Source organism: Anthonomus grandis, chromosome 6, assembly GCF_022605725.1.
Source record: "Anthonomus grandis grandis chromosome 6, icAntGran1.3, whole genome shotgun sequence".
NCBI lineage: Eukaryota > Metazoa > Arthropoda > Insecta > Coleoptera > Curculionidae > Anthonomus > Anthonomus grandis.
The window spans coordinates 4,741,812-4,762,629 of record NC_065551.1 but is presented as its reverse complement, the minus strand read 5'-3'; the positions used below and the strand labels follow the sequence as shown (position 1 = coordinate 4,762,629).

The window sequence follows — 20,818 nt, the reverse complement described above, 5'->3', positions numbered from 1 at the left end:
AGCCGGACCCATTTCCAATGTGATCAATGAGAGTCTTTCTACCCAAATTTTTCCTTTTGCTCTTAAGCGGGCAAGAGTAGTGCCCGTTTTTAAGAAGGGAGAAAAAACGAATATTGCCAACTATCGGCCAGTATCCGTATTACCATCCATATCGAAGGTATTTGAAAGGGTTATCTATCAAATAGTTATGAATTATTTAACTCACCATCAAATAATAAATAAACACCAATACGGATTCGTTCCCAAAAGATCGACGGAAATGGCCATTTATAGTGCGATACAATATATTATGGAGAATCTTGAGAGAAAGGCCAGTGTAGCTGGACTGTATTTCGATTTGTCGAAGGCGTTTGACACGGTTGACACCATTCTTTACTGCTGGACATCCTGGAACGGTATGGCATCAGGGGTGCAACATCTAAATTACTCAGTTCATATCTAAAGCAAAGAGAACAAATAGTTTGTGTGACACATTCCGGCTCACCAACGTTTTCCCGCCCCCAAATTATAGGAAGAGGTGTGCCTCAGGGCTCAATCTTGGGACCTGTGCTTTTCCTGTTATATGTCAATGGCTTGCCTGAGCTGTTCCCTTCTGATATGATTTGTCAATTCGCCGACGACACATCAGTTATAGTTGCCAGGAAGACAGTGGCAGATCTTTCACGGGGCTGCTCATCCGCAGTGGAGCGCATGAGGACCTGGTGTCTGGACAGTAAGTTGTCTTTGAACTCTGGTAAAACGGGGTTGATTAATTTTTCGAAGGCCAATATTGTCTCAGAATCTCTACTTGTGTGGTCTGGTGGGCAGTCAATCCCTGTAGCCAATAGTATTAAATTCTTAGGAATACACATTGACCCCAATTTAAATTGGGAGAAACATATTAAAAACCTTTATTCCAGATTAGCTAGCTTGTGCGGGTTGATTAGAAGATTAAGGGATGTAGTGTCTGAGGTATCTCTTCGCCTATTTTATTTCGGACAGGTACAGTCGATCTTACAATATGGTATCTGTTTCTGGGGATCTGCAAGAGGAGCTCTAGATATATTTAGAATGCAAAAGCGTATCATTCGTTGTTTATTGGGCATGACCTATAGAACTTCCTGTAGATCTTACTTCTGCAAACTAAAAATACTCACCCTTCCCTCCTTATACTTTTCTTCCTTGGTGTTATTTGTGAAGAGACACAATCATTTGTTTGTTGAGAATAGGGCAATGTACGCTGAGGATGTGACTATGACTACACGACATAGAAGCGATCTCCGCATTCCATTGCATAATTCAGCTTACTATGAAAGAGGTTCTCATTATATGGCCATCAGGGCTTATAGAATGCTACCTGCTGATATTAGAAGCATTGAATCTACAGTCCAATTTAAAAAAGCTGTTTACCACTGGTTGCAGATTAAATGTTTTTATAATTTTACTTTTGGATAATAATTTTAACTTGTGTTAGATATTTAGAATATTTATTTTAAATTTTGTTATTTTGTTTATATAAGTATATTGCCTCTATGAATTCTAGATAAGAAAAATTAATGTACCCTATGGGAGCTAGATCCTCCTTTGTATGACGTTGCTTTGTCGTCCTGTATACGATTTTGTTGGCAAATAAAGGATATTATTATTATTATTATTATTATTATTATTATTATTATTATTATTATTATTATTATACACAAAATATACTTAGAATTTTACGTAGAAGCCAAAAATGTAAAAATATATAGGGTATTGCATTTAAAATAATGAAGTTGACACCTACTTCCGGTATAACCGGAAACATCACAACTGTCAAAATATTTTAGTTGTGTGGCCCCAATCGACTGTGCCATGTGCTAAATTTTCAAAATTTTTGAAAAATTAGTTTCCCAGGTATCGATTGCGTCTATTCGTCGTGAGACACCCTGCATAATTCCAATTATTGTTGCTAAACATTTTTTTTTTCCTTTTAGAAAACCTGGCAGTGACAAAACTTCAACCCAATGCCCAGATACCTTAGAAGAAGAACAATGGGAGGAAATAGAAAAGCTGCAAGTGGAAAACGCCGCACTACTGAGGATTTGTCAAGAACTGAGCCAAGAATTAGCGGATTTAAAGCAAGAAAAGCTTAAAATGAAAGTTAAATTAGAGAGGTTGCAAGCTAAAGCACCTAACGGAGGTTAAATCATTTTTTTACAAAGAATTGAGGTAACTTTATTCAATTTTAGAAATATTGTAGATTTTTTTTATTTTGTAAGAGGTCTAGCAGCCGAAGGCTGAAAATTTTCATTGTCTTTATTTATTGAAATCGTAAATTTTCTTTGATGGGTAGGATAGGTTATATTTGAAATATCGTTGTTGAATGCTAGGTACATACATCTAACAGTAGTGGGCTTCAAACGATTAAAACTAGGCCTTTATTACCTTTAATGACCAAAAGTCCACTATCCCTAAAAACAAAGTGAAAATCTTTAAAATTTATAGAAGATACAATCATGAAAAAAGAAGTTTTTATTATAATTAGCATTATTATTGTTAGGTAGATTAAATTTATTGAATAAGTTTAAAGATTGGTGTACAGTTATATTATATTATAAGAACATGGATAAAAAATTTATTAAAAGCATTGTTAAAAAATAAATGTGATACGTAGGATATAGGAGTAAAGATCGCCCTTTTAAATTTTTTTGATTTCCTTTTTATACATTGTATTATTTATTTCTTCATATTGTGACTACTTAATTCGAGTTTTATGACTATTTTTCAGTATTTTTTGGTTGAGAATCTCTAAGTTTTAGCTATAAAAATAAATATGACTAATAATGGACTAATGGAATAATATTTTATTGGCATGTAATAACAAAGCTTAGGGTCAAAGTGGGCGAATATCGATTGGTTAAGAAATAATTTTTGACAAATAATAGAAATCTTCATTCAAACAACTGTCAATGTTTCATTCAAAAAAGACTTTCATAAGTCTTTTTATTGTCTAAATACTATTAAAAGACTTAAACTTTTAGAGAAGGGGTTGACAGAAATATCTACTGGTAAATTACCAATAATTGATTTTGTACTTTTTGTCCCTGTTCCTGGACACCATTTTAGAGGTTAAGTCGGTGAAACCCACAATCGTGTTGATTTTTAACTTATATATGGCAAAAAAACTCCGCAAGCAGAGCAAGCAAATATGATATATATGATCATTTTTGTAGTATTTACTCAGGACCGTTAGTTACATTATTTTCGAGTAATATTTACGAATGAGAATTTGGGCGGCAAAAAAACTCAATTCAGTTTGTTCTAACGTTTCCACATTTGTTATGTCTTTCTCAAGAGTTCTATAATAATAATAATGTAATAAATTTATTTGTCTTCAAAAATAGTTACAATTCTAGAATAAACAAAAGTTCGTGCAAAAAAAAATAAATAAACAACCAAACACGAACGATCAAGTCATACGAATATTCTCTCAATTTAAAAAATAAAACGTTTTTTACAGTTTTTAAGTTGTAGGATATTTTGCTTTTCCTTTTTCAATATTTTTTAAAGTGTTACTATTTTCCCATGTGTTATACCATCTATAGAATTTTGGCATCAAACAAAATTCGGACATCAAACAAAAACTTACAAATTTTTGTTTAATTATATGCTCAGGATGCTGAATGCAGGCTTATGCTCGCATGCCAATAGATAAAGTGACATTTTTTATTTCACTCTCATTTTTGTATTTGAATGGCTCCGCCGAACAACGTTGCAAGTGACAAAAACTTATTTTTTCAGAAAATCAAAAAAACACTGATTGTTCAATGAAATTAATTTCTAATTTACAATTTCTTATTATAAACGAGGCTTTGTTATTGAGTGAAATCACCTATAAGAGAAAATATTATTATACTATCATATCTTACTGAGAAATTGACATTTTAAAAGTATTTTTTCGGGTACAACGTTGTAAGCGACGGCGCTTGCAACGTTGTTCTTTGAACAAAACGTATAATACTGAATTAAATGGGCTGATTCAATAATGTAAGTAGGTAGTTTTCAAATATGATCTTTAATAATAATGAATACAAAAAACTTAAGTTTTCTTATTGTTCAACCTTAATATTTTCATAAAAAGGCACATGTATTTACACATATCCAACAAGTCCTTTTTCTTTGCCGCTTTGATCGGGAGTCTATCCTTGTATAAAGGTGGGAACCGAGAAACTTTTACTGAGGGCATACTTCTCTGCCCTGGTCCCTTTACTTTTTTTGCTAATGAGTGCGAAGTCCATGTTTGAAGGACGTTGTGTGATTTCCTTCCACGCAATGTTATAGGATCATCCTTTGTAATTTGGTACCATACATGACTAGTTACACTGAGTTTATTTTTTTCCAGTGAATCTAACGTAATGTCGGTGTTTTTAAAGTCTGCTGTATCCAGACAGTAAAACGATTGGGTGGTCCCTTGGCATTAGGTATGACTTCCACCCATTGGTGAGGAACATACACTTTTTTACCCTTTTTTGCTCGTTCAATTAGAGCAAAGTCCCTGTTACAGGGTAGAAAACTATGACCCGTCGTCATAAACTTTTGCTCAACGGTAGTGAAATATTCATTCAAGAGCCGGTGCTGCAAAACAGGTATAATCTGCCAGTTGTTGTTCTGACCTACGCATCTATCAGACCAAAGCTTAAGAATTCTCACTTAGCCTGTCTTCAACTTTGTAAAGTTAAGCTCAACATATTTTAAAATGCATGATGCTATTTCCGCAGCACCTCGCATGGCAGTGGTCTCATCCCAGAAAAACATATAAGCCATGTCTCCCCTGGTCATGTATAGCCAAATTGTAGCACGATAGTTGCCTCTGGTAAAATACGTTACTATGCGTGAGGTTTGGGCAAAATAAAACTTGTTGTAGGTCTACACAAAGCACAACGTTTTCAGAGCTGAATATGGCACTCTCTTTATCTTCAGCAAGCGCCTTGTAAGCAGAGTCAGCCCTCATATGATGAAGTTTGCTTTGATTTTCAATAATTTTTTTTCTCTCTTCAGTAGCAGCTGCAATGAGCTGAATGTGCAGCTGATCACAATAAGTACAGGTATCGGACCTAGGCAGATCAAATCTTAAGTTGAACTCACTTTGAAAAACATCACGGTACATGTGAAGTTTTGCAGTACTGTCGGTGTATTTAATCGTAGCCGATCGATAGTTCTAGCCTGGACACTTATCCCCGCTTCCATCGATACCTCACAACAGAAGCCGAAATCATGCGAGGCGACGACCGCATCGCGATGGCAAAAATTCCGCGCTGGGGCACATATTTTGCGTTAATTCGAAATAATATTTTACTGCAGTTATTATTGTAGTTTATAGTAAGATTACGCATTTAAAATTTTAAACTACCAAACTATTTTGATTCTCGCTTTGAGTTTTAAAAAGAATAAAAATTCGGTATTTAAATTAGGTGGGTAAATTAACAATTTTATTTTTAACTTACATTTTACAATCTTAATTTTATTTAGAATAATGCCTACCTCTTTCTGCATTCCTGGGTGCAAAAGCGATTATAAAGATACCGAGAGAGTTGCCATTTTTCGTTTTCCCAATAACCCGGATCAAAAGAAAAGATGGTTAGAATGCATTGAAAGAGACGACGTAGTGATAAAAGAATCATCAAGGATCTGCATAAAACATTTTTCTGAATGTTTCATTATTCGTGAGGATATAGTGGCTAGGAAGGATGGAACAATTTTAAAGGTTTCTCGAAAAAGAGTAAAGCTGTCAGAAGATGCCTGCCCTAAAATATTTGAGAATCAGCCATTCACAACCCATACCCCTACAAAAAAAAATCACGGGTCTTACAAGAGTTAGAACTTGAGCCACAAATGATAAATAAAGAAAATAAGGAACAAAAAGATTGTATAAATACATTTGAAGAACTAACAGGTAGTATTTTGCATATAGTTCAAAAAAATGTTAGCAATTATTTTAATTTTAAAATATCTACTGATCATATCAATATTTTTTATGTTACTGAAAGTGACTTAACCAGTTTGCCAGTTATTCTTAAGGGGGTAGTGGGAGATAGAGCTGTGCGAATTTCTCATTACTGTGCTACTGTTTAAGCTCAGAAAAAATTAAAATGGATTTTTAATTTTTTTTTTGGTTTTTTTTTATTATTTTTGGAATCATTCAAATTTTCGATTTTTTAAATAAGCAACAAAAATTTGGCGTAGGTACCTACCTAATTTTGTTTTCGGCATTAACATTTTTACGAAAAAGTAATAAACCAATGCAAAAACTTACCCATAGCAACCAAGATAACCCACAAAAGTGTCAAGAATAAGTTTTAAAATTATTTTTTTTTATATGGCATATTCTTTTATAAGTAAATAATGTGCAACTTTGGGGTAAATTATCCATTTTCGTATTTTGAGGGTAGACGAATTTGAAACACCGTTTATGTATATTTTTCCAATAAAATAAATAATAATAAATATTTAAAACATTTATCATATACCTAAAAATACGTAATATTAAAAAAAAATATATTATCTTGTAAAATGTAAAATATTAGGTCCCGCGGTATCTCCACTTAGTCGTTCCACTGTACGGCGTGCGCCACCAAATCTCGGCTTCAATTTTGACGCCACGAAACCAGTGTCACGGCTAGAACTATCGATCGGCTACGATTTAATGCAGAAAAGCTGCCACATTTTCTTGATACTCAGGTCAGGATTCAAACATTCCTTTTTGCTCATATTTCTGGAGTAGTGGTTTTCTTGACGAGGAAAAGAAGAAATATGCTGTTTCATCTGTTCTTTTGTTTCATCAGGGATCCTAGTATGATTTCCATGCGCGCCTCTGCCATCGGTCAAGGGCGTGGTGAACTTTATTTTGTCAACGAGAATCTGTAGGCGTCTAGGTGTAACCTTCATTATGTGGCAAAGTGTCTTTTGGCATACGCGAACGGTAGCATCTTTCTTTCGGACATAATATTGAACTGAACAATGTCTAGTAGAGATGTTTTCATTCACTCGACGGCGATTTATATCCCCTATATTGATGCAAGAAGCAAGAAACCTTGTTTGTTGTTTATAGTCCATACTGTAGAAGTCCCTAAATAATTTTAGCATTTCTTTATGGGCAACCAATCCACTTGTATTGACACTTGCATATTCTACCCTAAAACAGCAAAATAACTAACCTGTAAAACTGTAACGCACATCCAAAATGTTGTGACTTACCTCTTCAGGTGGTAATTTTCCAGGCACTGGCCGCTTTCTTTTGGATATGTATGGATTTCCAGAATCCCTTGAACGCTTACGACACTTATCTTTCCACTCACTAACTTTAATTTTTCTCTTTTTACCATTATTTAAGCGCTTTTGATCACCAGGCGAAAAAACAACACTCTCCGCGCCGGACATTTTGTCGGTTGCAACGTTGTTCCGAGCGCGTCAACCTGTTTTCGAAGTCATTTAACGTGCTGCCATCTAAACCACATTCATATAAAACTGATACCAAAAACTGCCATGCGGTAGAAAATGTCGTTTACAACGTTATTTTCTGAAAATCTCAATATCGCAATTAATGTCGCTTACAACGTTGTTCGGCGGAGCCATGCATTTATTGGGCAATCTATAGAATATACTCCACCTAGTCCTCTGTGGGGTTTGTAACTTGTCAAGGATTATGATCAGGATATCTAGGTCGCTATGCAATAGGACCAACACGACCAATCTATTGTGGATAATTGAGGCTATGAGTGCAAAAACGGACTAACCCCAATATTATTAAATGCTAAAAAATTGGTTTAAACAAATACGGAAATGTAAGGGAGAGCACCCACCAAAGCAGCGATATGCTTGAAGTGAAGCGTACCTGAAACGCAAGTCAAGTGTAGAACATGGGTGCGTCTTGTGATCGCGTACCAAAATGGTATACAAAACGCATGCAAATTGAAGATGTTTAATGTTTTTAAGGAAGTAAACTTGTATCCGGATAAATTCAGGTTATTCTACATGATGAGTCGGGAGACTTTCAAACTTTTAGCTGAGAAAGTCCGTTCTTTTATTCAAAAAAGAGATACGAACTACAGGCAAAGCGTGTCTACAGAAGAACGTCTGCTTATTACTTTGAGGTCAGTATAAATATGTTTAATAATATTTTAAAGCATAATATAATTTTTTTACCAGTAATAACAGAAGTAGGCGGTTATATAATTAAGTTTTAGCTAAATTTATATAATTTTGTCAGTTAAGTAAAAAATTCTGCTGTCGAACTTTTCTTTATTTGTCTGATAAATAACACTGGCTTGTTAGAATTATGAAATTTCTATTATTTGCGTTAAAACAAGATTCAGCTTATTCTTCCTGCTGAGGGTTGTTCCAAAGTAGATTAGTATCTTATTGGGATGCTGGTTGATGTACTGTAAACTGAGCAACACTACTATATTGAGCATTGAGTTGGGAGCGAGGGATAAGGTACTTCCATCACACTTTTCCCATATCCGAAGCTAATGAGATTATACCAATCTTGAATCTTCTCTTTTATTCTGGATTCATTGTTTACATGTCCGGAACCATACTTGATAAAAATCAAACTTCAGGATCTTTTGTTACACCTTGTTAAAATGCAGGGGTTCCTTTGGACTCACTAGAATAGAATAGTCTCAAAACATTTAATTGTTTTGCTATAGTTTGCCAAGCTTTCTCCTACACATTCGATGATAATATCTTTGCTAGTAATATCGTAGAGTCATGGGTGAGATTCTATTAACTGTGCGAATTTAACATTAAATTCTTGATCATCACGCATATTTTTAATAAATGTATAAACAAAAGTATTCAATCTTAATTTTATACATAACCTAAAACATATTAGCACTTCGCACTACACGCATATTAGCACAACGCTGCACTTAACTGCACACATCATTCCTTTTCTCTTCAAGCCACATCTTTGGTGGGCACTCTCCCTAAGTGCGCAAAACACTTTTAAAAGGACATTTTTGTAGTTCGAATAAATTGAATGTTCTTGAGTGTTACTTAAATTTGCGGAATTTGTTTTAAATTTTTGGATATGGCTAGTATTCGATTTTTCTATGTGGGTTAATCCATTCTGCATTTAAAATAGATTGGGTTTTTTAATGGGTTACTATAACTTAAGCTATAATAAGAATTACGCCAAAAACTTTATTACTCGTATTGTCACGGGAATAAATAAAAAAAAATAGAAACTTAATTTTTTTATTAAGTAGCTAGTTATTAAATAGGTAAAGTTTCTTCTTCCTCAATTGGGCCAATTACTTCACCTCCAGTCGCTTGAGCGGATGACCTCAGATTTTTATAAAAATCTTGGTATATAGGAGGGATTAATTCCATTAACTCAAGGGAGATCTTTCTTTTTAGCTTCATTAATGCCATTACCATTTGGGTATAAAAGGGTCAGTTCCTTAATTTCCTTGGAAACAGATTTCCTTTTATTAAGATCTACTATATTAAAATGAACCTCTTCATTATTCGAGTACTTATACTGAATAGTATTGGGAAAATCTTTTCTAAACCTTAACCATTGGATTTTGAGCCACGCCACCTTTGTTTTTGTTTTAGATACTTTTCTGTTTATTATGCTACTTTCAAGTTCCTTAGTAAAAAAAAATTTTGACTTATCCATTTCTACTATGGTAAAGGGATTTTTTATAGCATCTTATGACTGTATGCCAGTCTTGAAGTATATGTGGATGGAATTTCTTTTTCTATGATTCCGAAATCTTGGTCGCATGGTAAATAGGAATGACCACTTACAAGGAATTTATAATCTATTTCTTCCACACTAAATAATGGAGATGCAGTAAGATAGTTACATATCAATGACATTTTTATATTACGATTCTGACCACCACATTGGTCAGAATACATAAGTCTTTTCGATGTAACAAAGTTTTTTATGGAATATAAAATACAAGATCCCACTTCTTGCGGCCCCTTGGAAGCAATACTTTCATCCCATATAAACATGAACGAATTATTGGTTCCAATTTCATGTATATTAAAGCAGTAAGTTCATAACTGCCTTTTTTAGTAACAAATGCCTGTGGTAAGTACAGGTGTAGGAAGAGTCTTCATTAGATCAAAACATATGACTGCTGCGTTTCCACTTTTTGCGAGTTCAGTATCTCTTCTTAGGGTGTCTCTAGCACGTTGGGCCTTCCTTTGGTGAAGTTCCTTCTCAACTTCTAGTTGTTGCTTCACTTCATCGTCGGCTGCTTTGATTCTAATCCTTAATAAATCGAATTTTTTTTGCAAGAGTCAGTCATCAGCGGATGAAAGTGTAGGTTGAATTCTTTATTAAAAGTTTTTCGAAAAACAAAATAGGACAGAGGATTCTCTACTTCATCTTTGTATAGCTGGTACATTTTACCAAGGCCCAAATCTGGAGATAAATATTTTCTGTGGCAGCTTTTTTCCCTGCTGGAATGAGATTCATAACAAGGAAATTTTTCAATAAATTTCTTTAACTCATCTTTTTTTGCCTCGGCTGTTTTGTTATGTGGTGGATGTTTGCCCCGCTTGTCACATGGTGGTGGTGTTCCTACAGATTTAACTTTTAGAAGTCTATACAATCTCCCAGCAGAAACTTGAAAGACTGCTTGAAAAAACGGTTTGCACACTTTGTGCTCTACATCTTCCTTAATGGGTAAATAATAAAGCCTGTTTTTTTCTCTCTTAGATTCTGGATTCTGGGTGTAGGTACGTAACTTACCTACAACTTTAATCAAGGCAAACAAGTAGGCAGTTTGCAAGTCAACGGATTCTAAGGCATAGAAATTCTTATGCAGTTCCATTTGTCGTTCTACTGGAATCAAAACTGAGCATCTACACTGTAAAAAATCGAGTGTTAATTTTAACACGCAAAAGTGGTCTATATAGGTCCACACTAGTGCGTGTTAAAATAACCACTGGCAAAAAGTGGTTGTTTTTATTTAAAAAAAAAAAACATTTATTTTACCCAATTTAGCGTGTTAATAAACGAACGAAAATAAAATTTAAAAAAACCCCTTCCGTATTATTAAAAGTATATTTTGAGTGTCAAATGTATTTAAATAAAAGTAACATTTAATCACCCACTTTGGTTTAAATTAAATTTACACAGGTGCTTAAAATATTTATTTCGGGTTAAATATATTTTAAAAAAATAAAAAAGTACACTTAATTTATGGTTAATTGAGTTATAAAAAATGGTAAATTTAACTTACCTAGGGTTAAAATTATTTTTATTAGTGTAATAAAGAATCTATTTAGGTGGTAATTTATACTTTAAATAAAATATATTTTCCTTTATTTTGTGTAATAAGTATTGAATTTAAGGGTTAAAAGTATTTTTTTAGTGTATTTTTTTATAATTGGAGTGTGTTAGCCGAAAAAGAACTAAGCACAATTTTTAATTTACAAAAAAAATATTTAAAGTATTTATTTGTTTAAATAAAAGCTTAAAACTATTTCTAAATAATCTTTGGTACATATATTAAAGATTATTAAGGAAGAGTTTTAAACTATTCATTTGAACAAATACTAATTAACAAGTTAAAAAGTAATTATTTGGCGCCTGGTTCCTTTTCGAATTTATCACCCCAATTATTACATATTGCAACTATTTCGGTTAGTCTGTATATATTTGATAAAAATGAAAAAAAAAACTAAAAAAAAAACGCAAAACTTCGTATTCCAAACGATTAAATCAAAAAAGTTGTTCTAAGAAAGGAGAGCAATTTCTTTTTAGGACAAATACAAATAAAAGGCATAGCAATCAATTTCTTAGACATTATCTATTAAAGAATAATATAACAAACATAAAAAATATATATTCTGGAACAAAAATATATAGGAACCCATATTTTGAAATATAAAACCTTAAAAAAAAATAATTGGAGATCAAATTTAACCTTATAACAAGAGTAGATCTTATACAGATGAAAAAAACACTTATGGCTTATACATAAATCTCTGTCGCTTAATTCCATAAGCTGCAAAAAATTTTATTTTTAAGCTAAAATAAAAATATAAAAATATTTTAGCACGGCGCTAAGTATTTTAATAGTGTTAATATAACACGCAAAAAAATAAAAATAAAATTAATTCAATTTAACCACTTTAAAGTCTTGTTTAAGTGTTAAAAAATACTACATAGTATACTTCATAGTGTTAAATTTAACACTCAAGAAATTTACCACGCTGTTTATTCTTTTTACCACCCTATTATTTTTTACAGTGTAGCTTTACACGCGCATTCAAAAGGTTTCAAAGGTTTTGATGGAACAGTTTTGCCAGATTTGGTTATGTACTCTCGTCCAGCACATCTTCTCTTTTTATTTAAGTTTATTTTCCATTTTTCAGGACTACGTACACGCTTCTTTGGTTTAGAAGTATGGGGTAACACCCCTGCTGGCGCTGGTTCGGCTTCATTAAAATTCGTTTCTGTACCACCTTTGTCTTCTTCCCTATGCCTATTAGATGCCTCTAAATCTTTATCCGAGGGCAAGTACTCCGACCCAGAATCCGCAAAAGGGTCTCATTCAATGGTTGAGACGTCTGCAAAAAAAGAAAATAAAAAAATTCTTCTTTTTAAGAATAACAACTTGAATTTGAAATTTTTGAGCAAAAGTGGACTAAGCCTATCTATTTAATTAGTTTGAAACAGCAACGGTAAATTAAGTTTTTGTTATTGATGTCTAATGATGTATTGTAAAAATAAATAAATTACAATACAATATGAAGAAGTTCATAGAGATTAAAAATTTCCTTTGAAATCCATCATCCCTCTAGTCTTCACTACTCATCAAAATCGGAAAAATATACTGAAACACGTTGTCTTTATTTTCTAACCTTAAACTAAAGTATCAAAGCAACAAAAATTGACATTACAAACCTGAAAAAGGCATGAAAGCTTCAAGTTTTAGAATAGTCACAAATATTGTCCGGCAACCTTGCAAGAATTACAGGGTTATCAAAATTAAATTAATCGATATAAGACTGCGATCGATATTCGACTACTTTTCCCTACTTCATTATATGCCTTTCAAATATTGATTTTTGTTTTTCCAGCATCCCACATTTATGTAATTTTTTTAAAACCGCCCCCTAGACCTTTTTAAATTTATTCACGTGCCTAAGGGCATGTATTTATGGGAGGTAAATATTTTCATGTATAGCTGCACTTATATTGTTTTCTTTATTGTTTTTTAACGCGCACTGTTAGTTTACTGCATCAGAATATTTTGTTATAAATTTAATAATGAGATTAGCATATTATTTTTTGTTTTAACTCTATTGTAAACCGCATATTTTAATTTTATTAATAAAATATTAATTATTTAACATAGTATGTATTTTATTTTAGTTTAATGTTATGTGTCTCATTAAGACTGGCGATATATCATATGTCAGCAATGATTAATACAGGACCTTTGAAGAAAAAAAAATCAGTTCTATATCTGTAACTGCAGAGGGTGTTGCGAACACCATTGCATTTAGACCTCAGTAAGCTTTATTGTGCAGCCCAACCTGATGTCTTGCACTGATTGTTTCCGGTCTAGCTGATCGCTCTTGCCGGTTTTCTGAGTTTTCTCGTTTGTTGGGTCTAGGCGCCTATCTTTTTTTCTTCTGGTCGCATCGGAGTGCTTTGGCTGTTGAGGCTCGGAGCATAGGATTAACTGCCGGGACGTGGAAAGGTTGGTTATATTTATTTTAGTTGGTTATATTGCATTTAGACCTCAGTAAGCTTTATTGTGCAGCCCAACCTAAGAACATTGAAAGGCTAGAATTAGTAAACAACAACTTTGTTTGAATCCAACATGTGCATAGGGGCAAGAGGGGTATTTTGTTTACATACATATTTGCCGATTCTCTGTTGTCAAGTCGACACAAATTTCCAACGGAGGAAATTTTTAGCTATACAGGGTGTCCCGAAATTACATCGCAATATTTTACCAGCCGCATCTTTGTCTAAAAATAAGACAAAAAGTCCATGAGTCCAAAAAGTATGGTTCAAAAGTGCATCGTTTTTAAGTTACAGGGTGTTTTATGAATCAGGTTAAAGATGGTTTTTTGTTAATATATCCGGAACGCCTAGTTGTAATCTTTTGAAATTTTCAACATTTACTATTGGTTTTATTAAAAACTGATATTGCAACCAAAATGTATACAGGGTCGTGTAAAATAAGTGGTCGGTAAAGTTTAAATTGTTAAAACTTTTTTTCTAGCAACTCCATGATAATTTTGGTATTAGAATTGAAAAGAGCAAACATTTTTACATAAAAAAGGTGCTCTTGTCTAATTTCGATAGGAGCTTCCGTTTTCGAAGAAATCAATTATTAATAAATCATGAATTGGTATTTCAAAAAGTAACTACAAATAACATCTTGTAAAATAATAGTTGGCTGTGTTTGTTGACAATTAGTTTATTTGTTAAATTTTGTTTAACGTTTTGTTGACATTTCACATTTTTTAAATTTGCTTTGGCAAAGTAAATTAGTTCTTTTTTGTGATTAATTTTTCAAAAATTATGGATGGATTTACAAATCAAGAGTTAGCTGACATGCATTTTGTTTATGGTTTGTGTAATGGCAGTTCTTTAGCGGCTGTCCGTGAGTATCGCCGAAGATTTCCCCTAAGACATGTTCCAGATCGTCAAGTTTTTATAAACACTCACCGAAATTTATGCAATAACGGAAGTTTTCAAAGAGCTCGTGGACAAGGCAGACCACAAGAAGATTATAATTTAGAAAATGTTTTTGAAGAAAATCCGGGGGCAAGTATAAGAAATGTGTCAAGAGCCACAAATATCCCTCGCTCTATAGTAAGTAATTAAAAAAATTACTTATTGTTACGATAGTAATTTAATTTTTATTAGATTGGAAGAATGCTAAGATCCCAAGGGTTACATCCGTTTCATTACCAGCGGGTCCAAGATTTAGAGCCAGACGATTTTCCGTTGAGGATCCAATTTTGTCAATGGGTAATTAATAATCCAAACTTAATTCCTTCCATTTTATGGACGGACGAAGCAACTTTCACACGAAATGGTTCATTTAACATGCATAATATGCATTTTTGGGCAGATCAAAATCCAAGAGCCATAAGGCGTAGTAATTTTCAAAGAAGGTTTTCGGTAAATTTCTGGGCGGGATTAATCGCGGACCAACTTATTGGCCCGATAGAATTACCCAATCGGCTAACTTCGGAGAATTATCTTCATATGCTGGAAAATAATCTTGTGGAGCTTCTGGAAGAAGTTCCTCTTATCTTACGCCAAAACATGATTTTTCAACAAGTCTGCTCATTTTGGTCGCAATGTGCGTGAGTGCATGAATAACCATTTTTGATGACTTTGACTTCTATGAATAGAATAGAATAGAAGAACTGAAATAGTCATTTTCAATCAATGCTCAAATAAGTCAAAGTCATCAAAACCTGTCACCCTAGATTCTAGCAATAATGAAATTATTGAAAATTTGGATGAGATAGCCAACATATTTTCGAAGAAATTTAATGCTTCATCTCTTACTCCTTCATTTTCTGGTCAATTGCCTAAAGGAAGTCACATCCCCACTATTTTCCTCTTTCCCACAGATTTAAAGGAAGTTCAGCATATTCTATCGGCCTTGCCAAATAAATAATCTGCTGGTCTTGATGAAATACCAATAAACATACTCAAAAAAGCTAGTCACCATATAAATGTGCCTCTAGCTCACATAATAAATGCCTGTCTGCACATGGGAATCTTTCCATCTAAACTAAAAAAGGTGAAAGGTCTTCCAATTTTTAAAAATAAGGGTGATGAGCAGGATGTAGAAAACTATCGACCAATATCTCTCCTTTCTTCAATATCAAAAATCTTTGAGCGAGTCATTTATATCCGTATTATGAACTTTTTAAAAAGGCAAACTATTCTTTCAGATAGCCAGTCTGGTTTTATGCCCAATCATTCAACTCAGTTGGCAGTTTTCAAGCTTATATCCTTTCTGATTGAAAATGTTGACAAAAAAGAAAAAGTTGCCGGACTCTTTTGCGATTTATCGAAAGCATTCGACACAATCAACCATGGTCTACTGCTGTCAATCCTTGAAAATTATGGACTGAGGGGAAACTGTGCCAGACTTATAGCCTCTTATTTAGATCAGAGGGAACAAACAGTTTGCCTTGGCTCTGGTAATCGTACATATGTTTACTCAGCGTCATCCTTGGTGGTACAGGGAGTGCCTCAGGGTTTAATTCTAGGCCCAGTACTATTCATATTATATGTAAATAGTCTCAGTGTTTTCCAGGGTGTTTTAACAACCAATATGCTGATGACACTTCCATAATCTTGTCAGAACATCTGATTGAAGAACTATCTGTCAGAGCTTCTCAGGTGGTAGAGAGGATGCAGGAGTGGTGTGACAATCATGCTCTGAAGCTAAATGCTGATAAAACCGGGCTACTGACATTCTCCAAAACTTTACCTCAAAATTCCTTACTAGTAAAGTTTGAAAAAAAGTCTCTTTGAGAGGTAGCTTCCTTAAAATTCCTTGGTATACAAATTGACTCCTGTCTCACATGGATCCCACACATAGACACTCTTGGCAAAAAGCTAAATAGTTTCTGCGCGTTAATAAGGCGTCTACGAGAAGAGCTTTCCCTAAATTGTCTGAAGCAACTTTACTATGCATCGGTCCAATCTCTAATCACTTATAGTGTAATGTTTTGGGGATCTTCAACTGACGCCGTGTCAGTCTTTATAGCACAAAAACGCATCATAAGATGCATGCTCAGACTCACACCACAAACGTCTTGTAGGACTTATTTTACTAAGCTTGGTCTACTCACTGTTTCAGCTCTGTACATTCTTATGTTAGCTATTTTTGCAAAGAAACACCTGCATCTTTTTCAAACTAATGCAGATCATTATGCTGAGAGTATGTCTATTGTGACAAGGGGGAGAGCTGAACTGAGTGTCGCAACTCATCACTCTGCCTTTTTTCAAAGATCTCCTGTCTTTGCCGCTATTAAAACATATAATAGATTACCTCTCGCCCTAAGGCAAGAGAAAAATATCATGAAGTTTAGGAAAGCCACTGCAAGGTATCTGTTGGGCAAGTGTATCTATAGTTTCGATTTACAATTTTAAATGTGTATTATGATTAATATTAAGGATTTGTTTACTAATTTATTTATCTTTATAATGTATCATACTTGAGATACAAGTGGTAAGGTAATGCACCCATTATTATGTCCAACATTATCTTTTTGTTCTTACTATTTTTATTAACAGTATGTACTATGTAGATATTATCAAATTTTAGTTTTGTTTGTTTTGTGACGTTGCTATTGTCTATCTAAAATAGACAATAGCAACGTCACAAAACTTTTTTATATTTTTATATTTAGATCTTGAAAGCAATAAAGAAATTATTATTATTATTATTATTATTTTCCTGAACGTTGGATTGGTCGAGGTGGTCCTATAAATTGGCCTCCTCGATCTCCAGATCTAACTTCGTTAGATTATTATTTATAGGGACATTTAAATGAGTTGGTATATGCCGTGGAGATAAATACCCGTGAACAACTGATGCAAAGGATTAATTGGGCTGTTAATGAAATAAAGAGAAATCCATTTTTTGTTTTAAGGGCTACTCGCGCAACGCGTAGGGCAAGATTGTGTCTTCAGCAAAATGGAAACCACTTTGAACATTTGTTGCAACTTATGCTTTTTTGTTTGGTGTTTTTATGTTTTTTTTTTACGTAATAAATTAATTGTTCCTTTTTTTTACCTATTCAATTACATTAAAAAAAAACAATTGAACTCGAAAAACAATTTTTGACCTTAAATAAAGTATTTGTGATAGTCTTAGGTCATGTTTATCCCCAACGGATTTTTAAGATGCTTTTTAATTTTATTAACTGTTACCAAAATAACATACGCGTTCTCTTTGCAAAACATTTACATCTAATTTTTTCGAAAACGGAAGCTCCTATCGAAATTAGACAAGAGCACCTTTTTTATGTAAAGATGTTTGTTCTTTTCAATTCTAATACCAAAATTATCACGGAGTTGCTAGAAAAAAAGTTTTAACAATTTAAACTTTACCGACCACTTATTTTACACGACCCTGTATACATTTTGGCAAAAATGGTTGCAATATCAGTTTTTAATAAAACCAATAGTAAATGTTGAAAATTTCAAAAGATTACAACTAGGCGTTCCGGATATATTAACAAAAAACCATCTTTAACATGATTCATAAAACATCCTGTAACTTAAAAACGATGCACTTTTGAACCATACTGTATATGGACTTTTTGTCTTATTTTTAGACAAAGATGCGGCTGGTAAAATATTGCGTAATGTAATTTCGAAACACCCTGTATATTAACAACCATTATAACGTTAATTTAACTTATTTGTATTGTATTTTACAGGAAAATTTAAAATAAAAATTATAACTACTACAATTAACCTATTTTAGGAATAAATATAATATGCTTAAGAAAAAAAAAACAAAATTATTAACATTCTTATTCCTAAAACTGCTTCTAACAAATTTGAAGCGACAACACCGGAAGCTTAAGCGGCTGAGCGATACGCGTAGTGTCATCTATCAAACGGCTTTTTGTTTATATTCTGGATATGTGTATTTTCTATAATAATTAATATTTTTTTAATATTCCATTAGAATTTTGCGCCGGTTTTGACATCTTCTCCAATAAAACCCATTATTTTTTAACCGTCTTCGCAGGGAGTCTTTTTTATATGGAAGTTCAATGTTTGTTCGTGTTTTTCCTGGAGTCGATAAAGGCTCTGTGGGGTCAAACTCATGCCGATGTTGGTCTTTTTTTCTAATTTTAATTATAGTACATCGCTCTACTCCACAATACATAGCTGCTTGTTCTGTTTTATTTTTTAAGGATAGCTTAAAAGCGTTATTTGCACTTTCCTCATCACCAATTCTTATTACATTTGCAATAACCTCACAAGTCTGACCTTTCAAAGCTTTATTTTTTAAATGTTCCATATTACTGATTAACAAACCACGATACCACACAAAAACTAATATTAACACCAAGGAACAAAATTAACGCGATATCACAAGATTATTATTAATGAAAAATTAAACAGATACTTGCCAACTTCTAGAAAAAAATGGGCGGTTCTAAAATAGTAGGTGTGTACCTATGTAGTTAAAAGGCTAGATTGAGAGGTTCTAATTAAAAAAAAGCTATTAATAACCCTGTTCCCTAATCATTTACCAATATGAATATATATCATAAATAATTAGATTAAAACATGTTTGGTTTACCTACTGTTATCAGATTATTAGCCCTTTAAGATACAACTGGTAAATAATAAAAAGACAACTCGAAAGGTATAAAAAGGTCATAAATTATTAATTATTTTATAAATATACAGGGTGTTTCCTAACTACGGTACGAAACTAGACAGGGTGAATCGTTAGGTCGTTTTATGAAAAAAAGTTCCTGTGAACGTATGTCGGGAGTTGCTTTGTTTCTGAGATACAGGGCGATGACATGGCGATTACATGAAATGTAGTTAGGAAACACCCTGTATAGGTACTAAAGTTCTTTTTTGGTTATATGTGCTTAAAACATTAATTATGCTCTTCAAAAAGCATAAGCAGGAAATTATAGGAAATAGTTCGTTTGGAACTCTTACAATCCATTTTTTGGTTGCCCATTCCACATTTAGTGCAAGTAAGAAGTTGTTTTATTTACATGGGTAAAAAATGTTATTTTGATTACCAAATATGTATGTGTGATTTGAAAAAAAAATATTGTTACTCTGTTTTAGACCAGTCCTAAGTTTAAGTGACTTGCACGCGAACTATATGTTACTATAGTCATTTCAAGAAAAAAATTTTCATAAAATAAATAGTTCATCAATGTAAGGGCTTAAAAATATAAATTTTTCACATATACACAAAGCATCTACATAATATCCAATAAATACTCTTCAACATCATTATAAGCTCTTTCAATCAATATCTTCTTTACATTAAATTTTTGACATTGATTTGACTAGAATCTTCACCTCGAAATATTACCACTGCAAAATACATCCTAACTAAATCCATAGATTTCGAGTTTTTGCAACATTATATCATGCGAAAGGCTTTTGCTACGTTAATTTTCAGATAGAGCTTTTTCAATTTAATAATATAAAAAATAGCGTAATCAGTCGTATTCTTGGATGATTAAAAACCAAACTGGGAATCGTTCAGGACATTCCAGACTAGATTCCAGAAATTTCCAGTATTCTATTTTTAAGCAATTTCTTAGTCAGCGAAGGCAGTGAAAACTCTCCTTGCTTGAAAATGGGCATTTTTTAGAAATTGGTACGTAGAGTTTGTCTAGCTAAGGAAAGGTATACCATCTGTTTTAAAGCTGCGCCAAGTTTTGTCCCCTAATAACGCGCGATTAGCCACAGTAGCGCGCCTTTTTTTAATTTAATTTAATTTAAAGGCACAGAACACAAATATAAGAATTAACGCAACGGCACTGTTTATATGCCTATCGGGGCGATCGATACCGTTGCTTTGGCAGCGGCGTAAACAAATTTACTGCGCAACCGAGCCGAATAACACGTGCTGTACCTTTCCTTAGCTAGACAAAGTCAATGTCTGATTTAAATTCTGCCGAACGTATGTATACCTCAAAGTGTGTGGGATAGCCATCATGCAGGAACCAATAATTTAGACGGATATTTAAAGGTTTGCAGCAGTTGTGGTAATATGTGTTGTATAAAATTTAAATATTCCTTAGCGATCAGGCAGATCGACGGGCCCTAATAAAA

At 33.2% G+C, this 20,818-nt stretch overlaps 1 protein-coding gene across 3 annotated transcripts in view; it reads left to right on the top strand.

The window, feature by feature from the left end:
• Positions 1-13,344, top strand: part of LOC126738016 (ralBP1-associated Eps domain-containing protein 1) — an 88,624-nt gene extending 75,280 nt beyond the window's left edge. For 2 of the 3 annotated variants that reach the window (XM_050443178.1, XM_050443177.1), the window contains exon 11: positions 1,953-13,344. In XM_050443178.1, the coding sequence (XP_050299135.1) occupies positions 1,953-2,163 (211 nt within the window). In that variant the 3' untranslated portion in view covers positions 2,164-13,344. The remainder of the gene's footprint in view (positions 1-1,952) is intronic. The other variant, XR_007661187.1, reaches the window with a different exon arrangement.
• The last annotated feature ends 7,474 nt before the right edge of the window (positions 13,345-20,818 follow it).